An 18,532-nucleotide genomic window follows, 5' to 3' on the forward strand; every position below is an offset into this window, starting at 1 on the left:
GTGTGTAAGCAGTTCAGTTTGGTTTTAGCTGTGTGTTTGTTAGAGAGTGTCGTTCTGTTGTGTGTAAGCAGTTCAGTTTGGTTTTAGCTGTATGTTTGTTAGAGAGTAGTTCTGCTGTGTGTAAGCAGTTCAGTTTGGTTTTAGCTGTGTGTTTGTTAGGGAGTGTAGTTCTGCTGTGTGTAAGCAGTTCAGTTTGGTTTTAGCTGTGTGTTTGTTAGGGAGTGTAGTTCTGCTGTGTGTAAGCAGTTCAGTTTGGTTTTAGCTGTGTGTTTGTTAGAGAGTGTCGTTCTGTTGTGTGTAAGCAGTTCAGTTTGGTTTTAGCTGTGTGTTTGTTAGAGAGTGTAGTTCTGCTGTGTGAGCAGTTCAGTTTGGTTGTAGCTCTGTGTTTGTTAGGGAGTGTAGTTCTGCTGTGTGTAAGCAGTTCAGTTTGGTTTTAGCTGTGTGTTTGTTAGAGAGTAGTTCTGCTGTGTGAGCAGTTCAGTTTGGTTGTAGCTCTGTGTTTGTTAGGGAGTGTAGTTCTGCTGTGTGTAAGCAGTTCAGTTTGGTTTTAGCTGTGTGTTTGTTAGGGAGTGTAGTTCTGCTGTGTGTAAGCAGTTCAGTTTGGTTTTAGCTGTGTGTTTGTTAGAGAGTGTCGTTCTGCTGTGTGTAAGCAGTTCAGTTTGGTTTTAGCTGTGTGTTTGTTAGAGAGTGTCGTTCTGCTGTGTGTAAGCAGTTCAGTTTGGTTTTAGCTGTGTGTTTGTTAGAGAGTGTCGTTCTGCTGTGTGTAAGCAGTTCAGTTTGGTTTTAGCTGTGTGTTTGTTAGAGAGTGTCGTTCTGTTGTGTGTAAGCAGTTCAGTTTGGTTTTAGCTGTGTGTTTGTTAGAGAGTGTCGTTCTGTTGTGTGTAAGCAGTTCAGTTTGGTTTTAGCTGTGTGTTTGTTAGAGAGTAGTTCTGCTGTGTGTAAGCAGTTCAGTTTGGTTTTAGCTGTGTGTTTGTTGGAGAGTAGTTCTGCTGTGTGTAAGCAGTTCAGTTTGGTTTTAGCTGTGTGTTTGTTAGGGAGTGTAGTTCTGCTGTGTGTAAGCAGTTCAGTTTGGTTTTAGCTGTGTGTTTGTTGGATAGTGTAGTGATTTTTGTCTTTAGCTCAGCCAGAGTGGGTCAGGGTTCAACAGGATGGTCAGTAGACTTTGACCCATAACCTCAGTCCCAAATTGGTGGATTCTGCGTGTCTAGGAGAGCAGGTAAGAGAGAGAGCGTAGGTGCGTGCAAACATTATTCATTCATGTGCATATTAGCCTATTCTGTTATGTTTTTGCTCTCGTCACTCCTTTTGTGACCTAGAAATCTGATCTCTGATCAGAGACCTGCAAAGCTATTCTTGTTATTGGGCATAGGGGGAAGACGATTATGACTCAGAATCTGATGATTATTAGTATTTCAAATCATGTTTCCCACTGAATGGAAATGGGACAGGAGGCACACAGGGCCTAATCCTGGGATTACAAACAGCCCAACGTCCGTAAGCTCATAACCGCTGTCTCCGTGGAGATGCAGGGTAACACCAGAAAAATCGACCAAAATACCCAGAAATCTGTAGGAGTGCAGAGAACAGTGGGAGTGCAGAGCACAGCCGGCCCTGCATCAACGAACAGAGTATCACAACGCAGGCAGGCCCCCTTTGTGGCCCACTTATGCCCGTGTGTGTGTGTGTGTGTGTGTGTGTGTGTGTGTGTGTGTGTGTGTGTGTGTGTGTGTGTGTGTGTGTGTGTGTGTGTGTGTGTGTGTGTGTGTGTGTGTGTGTGTGTGTGTGTGTGCGCATTCGTGTCTCTGCATTCGTGTCTCTCATCCTAATTACTTCATTGACCCCTCTGCGGATCCTCTACCGGCCCAGCCCAGCAGTAGCCAGCACTGGGAGAGGAAGTGATGTGGTTGGTCTGTGACATCAGCATATTTCATACCTCAGAGGAGTAATCAATCTCCCACGGCACAACCTTACTGAGCATGCTCTGTTTAAGGCCTGACGCTACACTCCACTCAGGAGGGGTCAATGCCAGAGATGGATATAAGCTTCCAATGCCATCTATCAGTGGCCGGATATGGGTCAGCTAGCATTTAGTTTACTGTGCAGTAGTGTGGATCGAAACATCATTAGTTATTAGTGATTTCTTGAAAAGCAATGCTATATTATTTGCATTCATTTATCCTATTTTTGTTGAGATAAAAAGCACAAGACAGGGCTTTAATGTCGATAGATCACTAAGCACTGCGTAGATTTGAATACAGATGTAAGATCCTAATTTACACCAGTTTGCCACAGCAGGAAATTAACCCAGCCGAAACAGAGAAGTTATCCTGCAACATGGCGATCACAGTAAGATCCTACATCTGTATGAAATCCCTTTTCCCTGCTGAGCTGCTACAAAGTACTCACTATTATTTTTTTACGGCTAACTATTGGTCGTCCGTCTGTGCGTCTGAAAGTGTGAATATGAAAGCAGCTCTTCTGTGTTAAATTTCATTTGTTGGAGAGTAGTTCAGCTCTGTGTAAGTAGTCGATTCCGACTGTCCTACCTGCATCTCAGTAGTTGGTAATCAGATGTAGCTTATGAGGGAGTGTAACAGGCTTTGCAGGTGTGGTTCCCTTGTGCGTGCTGAATAAGTGTAATTAAAATGGCGGAAACCCTCCCACTTGCTGGCCAACATTCAGTAGGGGTTTCAGTACATTTATCTTAGCCATTTTGATTCACTCTGAAAATTGCCACATTCAATTCTTCAACCCATGGTAATGTTGCAAGATTAGTGTACATAGAATTATAATAGGGATAATAGTGTACAATAATAGTCTATACCCTCCTTTATTATCTGCACTAAACATGGAACTATGTGATGACACAGCCAAGTATTGCGCCATACGTATGGTTCAAACTGTTAGGGCTTAGTCTGCCCTCCGCTCCATGAGTGTGTGTGTCACACACTCAGACATCCTGACTTTTGTTTTTCCATGCAGCGTGGCTGAGTTTTTAATTATTATTATTATTAGTAGTAGTAGAATAATTACTATTTATTACACTTCTATAGTGCTTTTCATAACAGAAAAAGTTCTCAAAGCGCTTCAACAGCAAAAACAAAATACATTATGAGTAGCCTAGCAAAAGCTAGCTAGGTAAACCAATAGAGGCCAAGTCTTTGAGTACATGTATCCTCCAGAGATGGAGAGAGACAGTTCATGGCTTGATCAGAGGAAGGTGGTTAGGGATATGGTTGATGTCGATTGATTGTCTGGTGACAGTCATGTAGAGGGCTACTCTGGGAACCAGCCTGAGTTGTGTAGCCACTGGACTTCTCCTTCACAATTAATGGCACCCACTTGGGTGATGCTTCAGCAGCTCTGGGCACCAGAGAGCTCACCACATACAGTTCAGAATAGTAGCCAGTCCTCCTCACTACGAGCCCTCTGCCTCAGCACTGCATTCTTCCACTACATCTCCCATTCCTCTCAAGCTAAGCGACTGGTCAAATAATGTTCTCAAAAGATCAGGAACTAGCAGCCAGGGGAACCAAAAAATGCTGGTACTGTGTCCAGATGCATCATTCAAACAAAAACATTAGCTGCGGCCAAGCCAAAAAGAGTTGACCTGCCAATCAATCTGTGGGTGAAAATATACAGTACCTGTCAAATGTTTGGAAACACCTACTCATTCCAGGGTTTTTCGTTATTTTTACTATTTTCTATATTGTAGAATAATAGTGAAGAAATCAAAACTATGAAATAACACATATGGAATCATGTAGTAACCAAAAAAGTGTTAAACAAATCAAAATATATTTTATATTTGAGATTCTTCAAAGTAGCCACCCTTTGTCTTGATGACAGCTTTGCACACTCTTGGCATTCTCTCAACCAGCTTCATGAGGAATGCTTTTCCAACAGTCTTGAAGGAGTTGCCACATATGCTGAGCACTTGTTGGCTGCTTTTCCTTCACTCTGCGGTCCAACTCATCCCAAACCGTCTCAATTGGTTTGAGGTCAGGTGATTGTGGAGGCCAGGTCATCTGATGCAGCACTCCGTCACTCTCCTTCTTAGTCAAATAGCCCTTACACAGTCTGGAGGTGTGTTTTGGGTCATTGTCATGTTGAAAAACAAATGATTGTCCCACTAAGTGCAAACCAGATGGGCTGGCAGAATGCTCTGGTAGCCATACTGGTAGCCAAGTGTGCTTTGAATTCTAAATAAATCACTGACAGTGTCACCAGCAAAGCAACCCCACGCCATCACACCACCTCCTCCATGCTTCACGATGGGAACCACATATGCGGAGATCATCCGTTCACATACTCTGCGTCTCACAAAGACTCATCAGACCAAAGGACAGAGTTCCACATTCCTAATATCCATTGCTTGTGTTTCTTGCCACAAAAAAAGTATATTTTACTTATTGGTGTCCTTTAGTATTAGTTTCTTTGCAGCAATTCAACCATGAAGGCATGATTCACACAGTCTCCTCTGAACAGTTGATGTTGAGATGTCTGTTACTTGAACTCTATGAAGCATTTATTTGGGCTGCAATCTGAGGTAGAGTTAAAGTATTGAAGGTAGTGTGATGTTACAGCTATCTTTAATGGCTTAGCCAGTACCACCACTGAGGTAGAGTGAGGGAAAAAAGTATTTGATCCCCTGCTGATTTTGTACGTTTGCCCACTGACAAAGAAATGATCAGTCTATAATTTTAATGGTAGGTTTGTTTGAACAGTGAGAGACAGAATAACAACAAAAACATCCAGAAAAACGCATGTCACAAATGTTATACATTTATTTGCATTTTAATGAGGGAAATAAGTATTTGACCCCCTCTCAATCAGAAAGATTTCTGGCTCCCAGGTGTCTTTTATACAGGTAACGAGCTGAGATTAGGAGCACACTCTTAAAGTGAGTGCTCCTTGTCTCAGCTTGTTACCTGTATAAAAGACACCTGTCCACAGAAGCAATCAATCAGATTCCAAACTCTCCACCATGGCCAAGACCAAAGAGCTCTCCAAGGATGTCAGGGACAAGATTGTAGACCTACACAAGGCTGGAATGGGCTACAAGACCATGGCCAAGCAGCTTGGTGAGAAGGTGACAACAGTTGGTGCGATTATTCGCAAATGGAAGAAACACAAAAGAACTGTCAATCTCCCTCGGCCTGGGGCTTCATGCAAGATCTCACCTCGTGGAGTTGCAATGATCATGATCATGAGAAACGGTGAGGAATCAGCCCAGAACTACATGGGAGGATCTTGTCAATGATCTCAAGGCAGCTGGGACTTTAGTCACCAAGAAAACAATTGGTAACACACTATGCCGTGAAGGACTGAAGTCCTGCAGTGCCCGCAAGGTCCCCCTGCTCAAGAGTGTGCTCCTAATCTCAGCTCGTTACCTGTATAAAAGACACCTGGGAGCCAGAAATCTTTCTGATTGAGAGGGGGTCAAATACTTATTTCCCTCATTAAAATGCAAATCAATTTATAACATTTTTGACATGCGTTTTTTTCTGGATTTTTTGCTGTTGTTATTCTGTCTCTCACTGTTCAAATAAAACTACCATTAAAATGATAGACTGATCATTTGTTTGTTAGTGGGCAAACGTACAAAATCAGCAGGGGATCAAATACTTTTTTCCCTCACTGTATTTGGGCTGCAATCTGAGGTGCAGTTAACTCTAATGAACTTATCCTCTGCAGCAGAGGTAATTCTGCATCTTCCTTTCCTTTCCTTCCGGTCCTCATGAGAGACAGTTTCATCACAGCGCTTGATGGTTTTTTCGACTGCACTTGAAGAAACTTTCAAAATTCTTGAAATGTTCCTCATTGACTGACCTTCATGTCTTAAAGTAATGATGGACTGTTGTTTATCTTTGCTTATTTGAGCTGTTCTTGCCATTATACGCACTTGGTCTTTTACTAAATAGGGCTATCTTCTGTATACAACCCCTACCTTGTCACAACACAACTGATTGGCTCAAACGCATTAAGAAGTAAAGAAATTCCACAAATTAACTTTTAACAAGTCACACCTGTTAATTGAAATGCATTCCAGGTGACTACCTCATGAAGCTGGTTGAGAGAATGCCAAGAGTGTGCAAAGCTGTCATCAACTGGCTACTTTGAAGAATCTCAAATATAAAATACATTTTGATTTATTTAACACTTTTTTGGTTACTACATGATTCCATATGTGTTATTTCATAGTTTTGATCTCTTCACTATTATTCTACAATGTAGAAAATAGTCAAAATAAAAAAACTCTTGAATGAGTTGTTGTGTTCAAACTTTTGACTGGTACTGTATATATATATATATTCAATAAAGACTCAATGTTATCAAAAACAAAACAGCTGATTATAAACAACACTTCAAAATATGTACATAATGTATTGATAGGAGCTCTACTTAGTCTGCCAATAGGGCGTCATGGCAACTGTATAGGCTACTGATGCTGTAAGCTATTCAATTTCGCCTGGAAAAATACACTTCACTTCCAGATATTCACGTTCATGGTTGTTATTTGTTCAGATTTTATTATTGGATTCGTGCTTTCTACAACGTGCATTATACACTCTATCCGCTGGGTTTTGAAGGCACTTGTATGTTGCCTTTTTCACCACTTGTCGTCACTGTTGACCGTTAGTGTGAGAAATGTTCACCAATCTTGGTCCCTCCCGGTTTCAGAGGGAGAGGAGATATTTTGTGGCTTTGTTACAAAGAGACACAGGACGTGAGAGAGACCAGTCGGAGAATAGATCAGTCTGTTTATACCGTCTACTAATGTACTCGGATTTGACAAATACCTTATTCAAAACTTGATTTTTTTTAAACATAATTCCATCTCTTTGGATCTATGCTTGGCGCACGTTCGATGGAATCATGTCTTTACCGAATAGAAGGAGCTCTATTGTGACGTATTTAGTGCTTGTGCTGCTGGAGTGTTACTGGGAAGCGGTGTCCGGGCAGCTCTCCTACTCCGTCTCAGAGGAGGTAAACCCGGGGACTTCCGTGGGAAATATCGCTAAGGATCTAAACCTCAATGTCCTGGAGTTGGAGTCTCGTATGTTTCAGATTGTCACCGGATCCAAGAGAAAGTATTTCGCGGTAAATCTAAAGACTGGTGTTCTCTATGTGAATGAGAGAATAGACAGAGAGGAGCTCTGTGCGAAGGCTCCGAAATGTACTGTCAGTGTAGAGGCCGTTATCAACAATCCGTTGAAGCTTTACCGTCTAGAAATTAACATTTTAGATACAAATGATAATGCACCGACTTTCACTGCTAAATCACAAAGTATAGACATCGCAGAGAACGCGTTGCCTGGGGTTAAATCCCCCCTACTATCGGCCTATGATAATGATGTGGGGAAGAACGGTATAAATACATACAAGCTTAGTTCTAATGAATATTTTTCTCTAGCTACACACAAAGGAGGAGAGAGTGTGTCTGCTGAGTTGGTGCTGCAGAAAGCTTTAGACCGAGAGAAACAGCCAGTGATCCAGCTCACACTGACCGCTGTAGATGGAGGAAACCCACCGAAGTCTGGCACTTCAGACATAATAATTAATGTGCTGGATAACAATGACAACACCCCGGTGTTTACAAAATCGTTGTATAAGACTCGAATTTTGGAAAATGTGCCGATTGGAACAACATTATTAACTCTTAACGCGACAGACGCAGATGAAGGAACGAACAGTGAGATAATATATTCTCTGAGCAAAAAAGATCAGGACCATATTTTAGATGTTTTCCATCATTGACCCAAATACAGGGACAATAACAGTTCAAGGCGAAATAGATTTCGAGGAACACCCTGCCTTTGAGATACGGGCGCAGGCGAGTGACAAAGGCCAGCCCCCGATGGCAGCGCATTGTAAAGTGCTGGTAGAAGTGGTGGACCTCAACGACAATGCCCCTGAGATCACTGTGACGTCACTCTTAGACACAGTGAAGGAGGATGCGAAGGAGGGCACTGCCATTGCTCTCGTGTCTATTCTCGATAAAGATGGAGGCAAAAACGGAGTGGTTCATTGTAAGGTTAAGAATGAGGTCCCTTTTAAGTTAGAAACGAACTATAAAAATTATTATTCTTTAGTGGTCGTTGGGCCTCTTGACAGAGAGAGTGTTTCTCAGTATAATGTCACCATCACAGCTACGGATGAAGGGACCCCGCCTCTCTCCAGCACCAGAGTTATTACTGTAGACGTTTCTGATGTGAATGACAACGCTCCTCGCTTCTCAGAGCCCGTTATTAATGTTTATGTTAAAGAGAACAGTCCGATAGGCGAGATAATCAAAACAGTGTCTGCAGTTGATGTTGACGTCAATGAAAATAGTCATGTGACCTACTCATTCTTAGAGAGTAACAGCAACTCAGTACCGCTGTCTACAATGGTCAATATAAACTCCCTGACTGGAGATATAGTCAGCCTGCAGTCTTTTAACTATGAGGAGATGACAAACTTTCCAGTTCAAAGTTGAGGCCACAGACTCTGGTGTTCCTCCGCTCAGCAGCAACGTGACTGTGAACGTTTTTATCCTGGATGAGAATGACAACAGACCTGGGATTCTCGCGCCCTATTCTGATCACGGCTCCGTTAACTCTGAGAACATTCCCTATTCTGCTGAAGCGGGCTACTTTGTGGCCAAGATCAGGGCTGTAGACGCCGACTCTGGCTACAATGCGCTGCTTTCTTATCACATCTCTGAGCCCAAGGGAACCAACCTCTTCCGAATCGGAACCAGCACCGGAGAACTAAGGACTAAGAGGCGAATGAGTGACAATGACCTGAAAACCCACCCGTTGGTCGTGTTGGTGTCTGATAACGGAGAACCCTCACTGTCAGCGACTGTGTCTATTGATGTAGTGGTGGTTGAAAGTACAGGTGAAATCCAGACTCAATACAGAAACGTACCGAGAAAGGAGGAGAGCTTCTCTGATTTAAACCTGTATTTGCTGATCGCCATTGCCTCGGTGTCAGTGATATTTTTACTGAGCCTCATCAGTTTAATCGCTGTAAAATGCCACAGGACAGACGACAGTTTCAAAAGGTACAGCGCCCCAATGATCACCACACACCCTGACGGGAGCTGGTCTTACTCTAAATCTACTCAGCAGTATGACGTGTGTTTCAGCTCAGACACACTGAAGAGTGACGTAGTGGTTTTCCCCGCGCCGTATCCACCTGCAGATGCAGAACTGATCAGTATTAATGGAAATGACACGTTTGACAGGACTCAGACATTACCCAACAAAGACAAGGTAAGAAATTAAGTTTTCACCTGTACCAGAAATGCGTTTTTCTCCCATCCTTAAAATACACATTTGCTTTGATGTGCTTCTCATTGTGTTTGGATGATGTAGTCTTTTGATTCGCTGTCTCATTTTGATTATTTTTATAAAATAGTAAACATCTTACTGCCTTCACAAGCTGAAATAAACTCCTTTGCTTTTCGCTCGCTGTCAAGAGAAACATACGTGCTCTGTCCAAGGTGCTGAAACAAATTACGGTCTTTCACTGCCTGCTTTTGCCAGTTGTTAGAACTAATGCTTTTTTGCCTTTACTCCATTTACAACTTTTCATATGAAGAAGAACATAGGCCTACATGTGCTCAGATATTATGGTCTTCATTCAGATTTTGTGTTTGTGTGTCATGGTGTGTAGGCAAAAAAATAAAATCTGAGTTAGTATAAGCTCATACATTCCCCACGTGGCGTCACTGTTGACCGTGGCATTGAGGATATAGTATTTTGTGTCTTGAGGCCCCTCCCCGTTTCAGAGGGTGAGGACATTTCTCGGGGCTTTGTTACAAAGAGACGCAGGATGCGAGAGAGAGAGGCGGAGACTGGTCGGAGGCGACATCAGTGTTTACCGTGTAAAAAATCTGGATTGGAAACATATTTCTCGAAGCTTTGATTGTTTGACAAATATTCGCATCTTTGGATCTATGCTCGGCGCACGTTCGATGGAATTATGTCTTTACCGAATAGAAGGAGCTCTATTGTGACGTATTTAGTGCTTGTGCTGCTGGAGTGTTACTGGGAAGCGGTGTCCGGGCAGCTCTCCTACTCCGTCTCAGAGGAGGTAAACCCGGGGACTTCCGTGGGAAATATCGCTAAGGATCTAAACCTCAGTGTGCAGGAGTTGGAGTCGCGTATGTTTCAGATTGTCACCGGATCCAAGAGAAAGTATTTCGAGGTAAATCTAAAGACTGGTGTTCTATATGTGAATGAGAGAATCGACAGGGAGGAGCTCTGTGCGAAGGCTCCGAAATGTACTGTCAGTGTAGAAGCCGTTATCAACAATCCGTTGAAACTCTACCGTATAGAAATTAACATTTTAGATGTTAATGATAATGCCCCATCTTTCAGTGCTAAATCACAAAGTAAAGACATTGCAGAGAGCGCATTGCCTGGGGTTAGATTCCCCCTACTATTGGCCTATGATGCTGATGTGGGGAAGAACGGTATAAATACATACAAGCTTAGTTCGAATGAACATTTTTCCTTAGCGGTGCATAAAGTAGAAAGTGTGTCTGCTGAGTTGGTGCTGCAGAAAGCTTTAGACCGAGAGAAACAGCCTGTGATCCAGCTCACACTGACCGCTGTAGATGGAGGAAATCCTCCGAAGTCTGGCACTTCAGACATAATAATTCATGTGCTGGATAACAATGACAACACCCCGGTGTTTACAAAATCGTTGTATAAGACTCGAATTTTGGAAAATGTGCCGATTGGAACAACGTTATTAACTCTTAACGCGACAGACGCCGATGAAGGAACGAACAGTGAGATAATATATTCTCTGAGCAAAGAAGATCAGGACCATATTTTAGATGTTTTCCATCTTGACCCAAATACAGGGGCAATAACAGTTCAAGGCGAAATAGATTTTGAGGAACACCCTGCCTTTGAGATCCGTGTAGAGGCAAGCGACAGAGGCCAGCCCCCGAATGCTGCGCATTGTAAAGTGCTGGTAGAAGTGGTGGACCTCAACGACAATGCCCCTGAGATCACTGTGACGTCACTATTAGACACTGTGAAGGAGGACGCCAAAGTTGGCACTGCAATTGCTCTCGTGTCAGTCCTAGATAAAGATGGTGGAAAAAATGGAGTTGTACGTTGTGAGGTTAAGAATAAAGTCCCTTTTAAATTGGAGACAAACTATAAAAATTATTATTCATTAGTAGTAGATGGGCCCCTTGACAGAGAGAGTGTTTCTCAGTATAATGTCACCATCACAGCTACGGATGAAGGGACCCCGCCTCTCTCCAGCACCAGCGTTATTACTGTAGACGTTTCTGATGTGAATGACAACGCTCCTCGCTTCTCAGAGCCCGTTATTAATGTTTATGTTAAAGAGAACAGTCCGATAGGCGAGATAATCAAAACAGTGTCTGCAGTTGATGTTGACGTCAATGAAAATAGTCATGTGACCTACTCATTCTTAGATAGTAACAGCAACTCAGTACCGCTGTCCACAATGGTCAATATAAACTCCCTGACTGGAGATATAGTCAGCCTGCAGTCTTTTAACTATGAGGAGATAAAAACGTTCCATTTTAAAGTTCAGGCCACAGACTCTGGTGTTCCTCCTCTCAGCAGCAACGTGACTGTGAACGTTTTTATTCTGGATGAGAATGACAACAGACCTGGGATTCTCGCGCCCTATTCTGATCACGGCACCGTTAACTCTGAGAACATTCCCTATTCTGCTGAAGCGGGCTACTTTGTAGCTAAGATCAGGGCTGTAGACGCCGACTCTGGCTACAATGCGCTGCTTTCTTATCACATCTCTGAGCCCAAGGGATCCAACCTCTTCCGAATCGGAACCAGCACCGGGGAACTAAGGACTAAGAGGCGAATGAGTGACAATGACCTGCAAACTCACCCGTTGGTCGTGGTGGTTTCTGATAACGGAGAACCCTCATTGTCAGCGACTGTGTCTATTGATGTAGTGGTGGTTGAAAGTACAGGTGAAATCCAGACTCAATACAGAAACGTACCGAGAAAGGAGGAGAGCTTCTCTGATTTAAACCTGTATTTGCTGATCGCCATTGCCTCGGTGTCAGTGATATTTTTACTGAGCCTCATCAGTTTAATCGCTGTAAAATGCCACAGGACAGACGACAGTTTCAAAAGGTACAGCGCCCCAATGATCACCACACACCCTGACGGAAGCTGGTCTTACTCTAAATCTACTCAGCAGTATGACGTGTGTTTCAGCTCAGACACACTGAAGAGTGACGTAGTGGTTTTCCCCGCGCCGTATCCACCTGCAGATGCAGAACTGATCAGTATTAATGGAAATGACACGTTTAACAGGACTCAGACATTACCCAACAAAGACGAGGTAAGGAACATAGTTTTCACTTAACCCAGAAATCAATTAGTCTCATATCCTTTAATTATACTTTTTTTCTGTCTTTTTTGTACATCTTAATTTCTTTATATGACGTAGACCTTTCTTTCTCATTTGAGTGTTCAATGAAATAATAGAGATCATGCTGCCTGTAAAAGTTCAAATGTTTTACTGTTCTCGCGCTGTGAAGAGAAGCACGTGGGTGCTGTCCATGGTGCTGAAAATCCTCACGGTCTTCCGCTGCGTGATTTTGCCAGTTATTTGACGTAATGTTGTGAATACGTTTTTTTTGTTGCTGTAATTAGTAGACATTTTAGCAGACATTTTCATATGAAATAGCATATAAATGTGTCGTCGTCATGCTTATATTGTGTTTGGATGGGTGTCATTGTGATAATCGGAGAAGTTGTATGCTTGTGCATTCACCACCTGGCGTCACTATTGACCATGGCATTGAGATATTATATTCGAGTCTCGAGGCCCCTCCCAGATTCAAAGGGTGGGAAGACTTTTCAGGGCTTTGTTACAAAGAGACCCAGGACGAGAGAGAAACGGAGTGGTCGGAAGCCACATCAGCGTTTACCGTAAAGATATTCAGCTGGATTTTAAACATTATTTTTTGATGCTTTGATTAATTGTCGCATAATTGTCTCTTTGGATCTATGCTTGGCGCACGTTCGATGGAATCATGTCTTTACCGAATAGATGGAGCTCTATTGTGACGTATTTAGTGCTTGTGCTGCTGGAGTGTTACTGGGAAGCGGTGTCCGGGCAGCTCTCCTACTCCGTCTCAGAGGAGGTAAACCCGGGGACTTCCGTGGGAAATATCGCTAAGGATCTTAACCTCAATGTCCAGGATTTGGAGTCGCGTATGTTTCAGATTATCACCGGGTCCAAGAGAAAGTATTTCGAGGTAAATCTAAAGACTGGTGTTCTATATGTGAATGAGAGAATAGACAGAGAGGATCTCTGTGTGAAGGTTCCGAAATGTACAGTCAGTGTAGAGGCCGTTATCAACAATCCGTTGAAGCTTTACCGTCTAGAAATTAACATTTTAGACGTTAATGATAATGATCCGTCTTTTAGAATACATTCTCAATCTTTAGACATTGCTGAGAGCACAATACCTGGACTTAGATTCGCTCTGTCAGAGGCCTCTGATGCTGATGTGGGTAAGAACACTGTTAGTACATACAAGCTTAGTTCGAATGAATACTTCTCGCTTGATACACACAAAGGAGGAGGTAGTGTGTCTGCTGAGTTGGTGCTGCAGAAAGCTTTAGACCGAGAGAAACAGCCAGTTATCCAGCTCACACTGACCGCTGTAGATGGAGGAAACCCTCCGAAGTCTGGCACTTCAGACATAATAATAAATGTGCTGGATAACAATGATAACGCTCCAGTTTTTACTAATTCATTATATAAGACTCGAATTTTGGAAAATGTGCCCCTCGGTACAACGATCATAACTTTAAATGCCACCGATGTCGATGACGGTACAAATAGTGAAATTGTGTACTCTCTTAGGAGCAAGGAACAGGACCATTTCTTAGATATTTTTGAAATAGACTCTAAAACAGGTATCATTACAGTTAAAGGGAATATTGACTTCGAGGAAATACCTGTCTTTGAGATCCGTGCTCAGGCGAGTGACAGAGGCCAGCCCCCGATGGCAGCGCATTGTAAAGTGCTGGTAGAAGTGGTGGACCTCAACGACAATGCCCCTGAGATCACTGTGACGTCACTCTTAGACACTGTGAAGGAGGACGCAAAGGTGGGCACTGCAATTGCTCTCGTGTCAGTCCTAGATAAAGATGGTGGAAATAATGGAGTTGTCCATTGTGATGTTAAGAATAAAGTCCCTTTTAAATTGGAGACAAACTATAAAAACTATTATTCGTTAGTTGTAGATGGGCCTCTGGACAGAGAGAGTGTTTCTCAGTATAATGTCACCATCACAGCTACGGATGAAGGCACCCCGCCTCTCTCCAGCACCAGCGTTATTACTGTAGAGGTTTCTGATGTGAATGACAACGCTCCTCGCTTCTCAGAACCCGTTATTAATGTTTATGTGAAAGAGAACAGTCCGATAGGCGAGATAATCAAAACAGTGTCGGCAGTTGATGTTGACGTCAGTGAAAATAGTCATGTGACCTACTCATTCTTAGATAGTAACAGCAACTCAGTACCGCTGTCTACAATGGTCAATATAAACTCCCTGACTGGAGATATAGTCAGCCTGCAGTCTTTTAACTATGAGGAGATACAAACTTTCCATTTTAAAGTTCAGGCCACAGACTCTGGTGTTCCTCCTCTCAGCAGCAACGTGACTGTGAACGTTTTTATTCTGGATGAGAATGACAACAGACCTGGGATTCTCGCGCCCTATTCTGATCACGGCTCCGTTAACTCTGAGAACATTCCCTGTTCTGCTGAAGCGGGCTACTTTGTGGCCAAGATCAGGGCTGTTGACTCCGACTCTGGCTACAATGCGCTGCTTTCTTATCACATCTCTGAGCCCAAGGGATCCAACCTCTTCCGAATCGGAACCAGCACCGGGGAACTAAGGACTAAGAGGCGAATGAGTGACAATGACCTGAAAACCCACCCGTTGGTCGTGTTGGTGTCTGATAACGGAGAACCCTCACTGTCAGCGACTGTGTCTATTGATGTAGTGGTGGTTGAAAGTACAGGTGAAATACAGACTCAATACAGAAACGTACCGAGAAAGGAGGAGAGCTTCTCTGATTTAAACTTGTATTTGCTGATCGCCATTGCCTCGGTGTCAGTGATATTTTTACTGAGCCTCATCAGTTTAATCGCTGTAAAATGCCACAGGACAGACGACAGTTTCAAAAGGTACAGCGCCCCAATGATCACCACACACCCTGACGGAAGCTGGTCTTACTCTAAATCTACTCAGCAGTATGACGTGTGTTTCAGCTCAGACACACTGAAGAGTGACGTAGTGGTTTTCCCCGCGCCGTATCCACCTGCAGATGCAGAACTGATCAGTATTAATGGAAATGACACGTTTGACAGGACTCAGACATTACCCAACAAAGACAAGGTAAGAAATACCGTTTTTATAAACATAGTAATCATTTTCTATTATTTACTGAACATGTTTTCCTTGTTTTATGCTTCTCAGTGTTTTGATGGTGTTGACATTTACTTCACAGTCTCATCTGAATGTTAAATGAATAATGGACTTCTTAATTACTTTACAAGTTTTTCATAAGGCTTGGTTTTTACCCGCTGTAAATTCAAACTTTGTTGCACTGTCCATGGTGCTGAAACCCATCGTGGTCAAACATTAGTCGTTTACTAGAGCGAATATAATTTTTTTTGTCTTTGTAGGCCTATATTTTGTAGACCCTGACATGTAGAGCAGAACTTAAATGAAGTTAGCAGATATATTATTGTTAAAATGCACAGGTTTTGCCTTTGTGTCACAGAATAATGTGATTTTCTGAATTATTATTGTAAGCTCGTTCCGCTACCACGTGGCGTCACTGTTGACCGTGGCTTTGAGATGTTATATGTGAGTCTCGAGGCTCCTCCCTGCTTCAGAGGGTGAGGAGATTTCTCGGGGCTTTGTTACAAAGAGAAGAAGAACGAGAGAGATACGGTTGTCGGAGGCGACATCGGTGTTAACCGTGTAGAAATTCAATTCGATTTGATGAATATATTGTTTTATGCTTTGATTGATTGAAGGATACTCATCTCTTTGGATCTATGCTTGGCTCACATTCGATGGAATTATGTCTTTACCGAATAGAAGGAGCTCTATTGTGACGTATTTAGTGCTTGTGCTGCTGGAGTGTTACTGGGAAGCGGTGTCCGGGCAGCTCTCCTACTCCGTCTCAGAGGAGGTAAACCCGGGGACTTCCGTGGGAAATATCGCTAAGGATCTAAACCTCAATGTCCAGGAGTTGGAGTCTCGTATGTTTCAGATTGTCACCGGGTCCAAGAGAAAGTATTTCGAGGTAAATCTAAAGACTGGTGTTCTCTATGTGAATGAAAGAATCGACAGAGAGGAGCTCTGTGCGGAGGATCTTACATGTACAGTCCTTGTAGAGGCTGTTATCAGCAATCCGTTGAAGCTTTATCGAATAGAAATAAATATTCTAGACGTTAATGATAATTCCCCGTCTTTTCCTACGAGGTCACAACATATCAATATAACAGAAAACACGTTAACCGGTGCTAAATTCCCCCTAAAATCCTCTCATGATGCGGATGTTGGTAAGAATACTGTTAGTACATACAAGCTTAGTCCCAATGAATATTTTTCTCTAGCTACACACAGAGGAGAGAGTGTGTCTGCTGAGTTGGTGCTGCAGAAAGCTTTAGACCGAGAGAAACAGCCTGTGATCCAGCTCACACTGACCGCTGTAGACGGAGGAAATCCACAGAGGTCTGGTAGTATGGCTGTTATAATTAATGTGTTGGACATAAACGACAACCCCCCTGTTTTTAGTAAATCGCTGTACAAAGCCAGTGTTTATGAAAACGTACCGATTGGAAACTCAATAATAACACTAAATGCTACTGATTTAGACGAAGGACCAAATGGTGAAGTGTTTTTTTCATTTAGCGAGTTTGGAAAAGGCAACTTTGCTGATATTTTTGTAGTGGACGCAAAAACTGGGACTGTTACAAACAAAAGAAAAATAGATTTTGAAGAAAACAAAGCTTTTGAAATCCGTCTTCAAGCAAGTGATGGTGCCCACTCTCCGATGACATCTCACTCCAAATTGTTGATTGAAGTACTAGACATAAACGACAATGCCCCTGAGATATCAGTGACGTCACTCTTAGACACAGTGAAAGAGGACGCAAAGGTTGGCACTGCCATTGCTCTCGTGTCAGTCCTCGACAAAGATGGTGTCAAAAATGGGTTGGTACATTGTGAAGTTAAGAATAAAGTCCCTTTTAAATTGGAGACAAACTATAAAAACTATTATTCGTTAGTTGTAGATGGGCCTCTTGACAGAGAGAGTGTTACTCAGTATAATATCACCATCACAGCTACAGATGAAGGGATCCCGCCTCTCTCCAGCACCAGCGTTATTACTGTAGAGGTTTCTGACGTGAATGACAACGCTCCTCGCTTCTCAGAACCCGTTATTAATGTTTATGTGAAAGAGAACAGTCCGATAGGTGATGTCATTCAAACCGTGTCTGCAGTTGATGTTGACGTCAATGAAAATAGTCATGTGACCTACTCATTCTTAGAGAGTAAAAACAACTCAGTCCCGCTGTCTACAATGGTCAATATAAACTCAGTCACTGGAGATATAGTCAGCCTGCAGTCTTTTAACTATGAGGAGATAAAAACGTTCCATTTTAAAGTTCAGGCCACAGACTCTGGTGTTCCTCCTCTCAGCAGCAACGTGACTGTGAACGTTTTTATCCTGGATGAGAATGACAACAGACCTGGGATTCTCGCGCCCTATTCTGATCACGGCTCCGTTAACTCTGAGAACATTCCCTATTCTGCTGAAGCGGGCTACTTTGTGGCCAAGATCAGGGCTGTTGACTCCGACTCTGGCTACAATGCGCTGCTTTCTTATCACATCTCTGAGCCCAAGGGATCCAACCTCTTCCGAATCGGAACCAGCACCGGGGAACTAAGGACTAAGAGGCGAATGAGTGACAATGACCTGCAAACTCACCCGTTGGTCGTGGTGGTTTCTGATAACGGAGAACCCTCACTGTCAGCGACTGTGTCTATTGATGTAGTGGTGGTTGAAAGTACAGGTGAAATCCAGACTCAATACAGAAACGTACCGAGAAAGGAGGAGAGCTTCTCTGATTTAAACCTGTATTTGCTGATCGCCATTGCCTCGGTGTCAGTGATATTTTTACTGAGCCTCATCAGTTTAATCGCTGTAAAATGCCACAGGACAGACGACAGTTTCAAAAGGTACAGCGCCCCAATGATCACCACACACCCTGACGGGAGCTGGTCTTACTCTAAATCTACTCAGCAGTATGACGTGTGTTTCAGCTCAGACACACTGAAGAGTGACGTAGTGGTTTTCCCCGCGCCGTATCCACCTGCAGATGCAGAACTGATCAGTATTAATGGAAATGACACGTTTGACAGGACTCAGACATTGCCCAACAAGGACGAGGTAAGACATCATGTTTTCAATTAGCA

The 18,532-nt window shown here is 43.0% G+C and overlaps 1 protein-coding gene and 2 pseudogenes across 10 annotated transcripts in view; all 3 read left to right on the forward strand.

The window, feature by feature from the left end:
* The window catches only part of LOC106604881 (protocadherin alpha-C2), a 212,718-nt gene that overhangs the window by 95,639 nt on the left and 98,547 nt on the right, over nucleotides 1–18,532 (forward strand). The window contains exon 1 of one of the 10 annotated variants that reach the window (XM_014200000.3): nucleotides 9,813–12,354. The exons of 8 other annotated variants lie outside the window; for them this stretch is intronic. In XM_014200000.3, the coding sequence (XP_014055475.2) occupies nucleotides 9,976–12,354 (2,379 nt within the window). In that variant the 5' untranslated portion in view covers nucleotides 9,813–9,975. Of the gene's footprint in view, nucleotides 1–9,812; nucleotides 12,355–15,981; nucleotides 18,507–18,532 lie in introns of those variants that run through there. One more of the 10 variants, XM_045718174.2, reaches the window with a different exon arrangement.
* On the forward strand, nucleotides 6,673–9,275 carry LOC106604828 (protocadherin alpha-8 pseudogene; annotated as a pseudogene).
* Nucleotides 12,883–15,577, forward strand: LOC145879512 (protocadherin alpha-8 pseudogene; annotated as a pseudogene).

Source organism: Salmo salar, chromosome 05, assembly GCF_965601325.2.
Source record: "Salmo salar chromosome 05, fSalSal1, whole genome shotgun sequence".
Taxonomy (NCBI): Eukaryota; Metazoa; Chordata; class Actinopteri; order Salmoniformes; family Salmonidae; genus Salmo; species Salmo salar.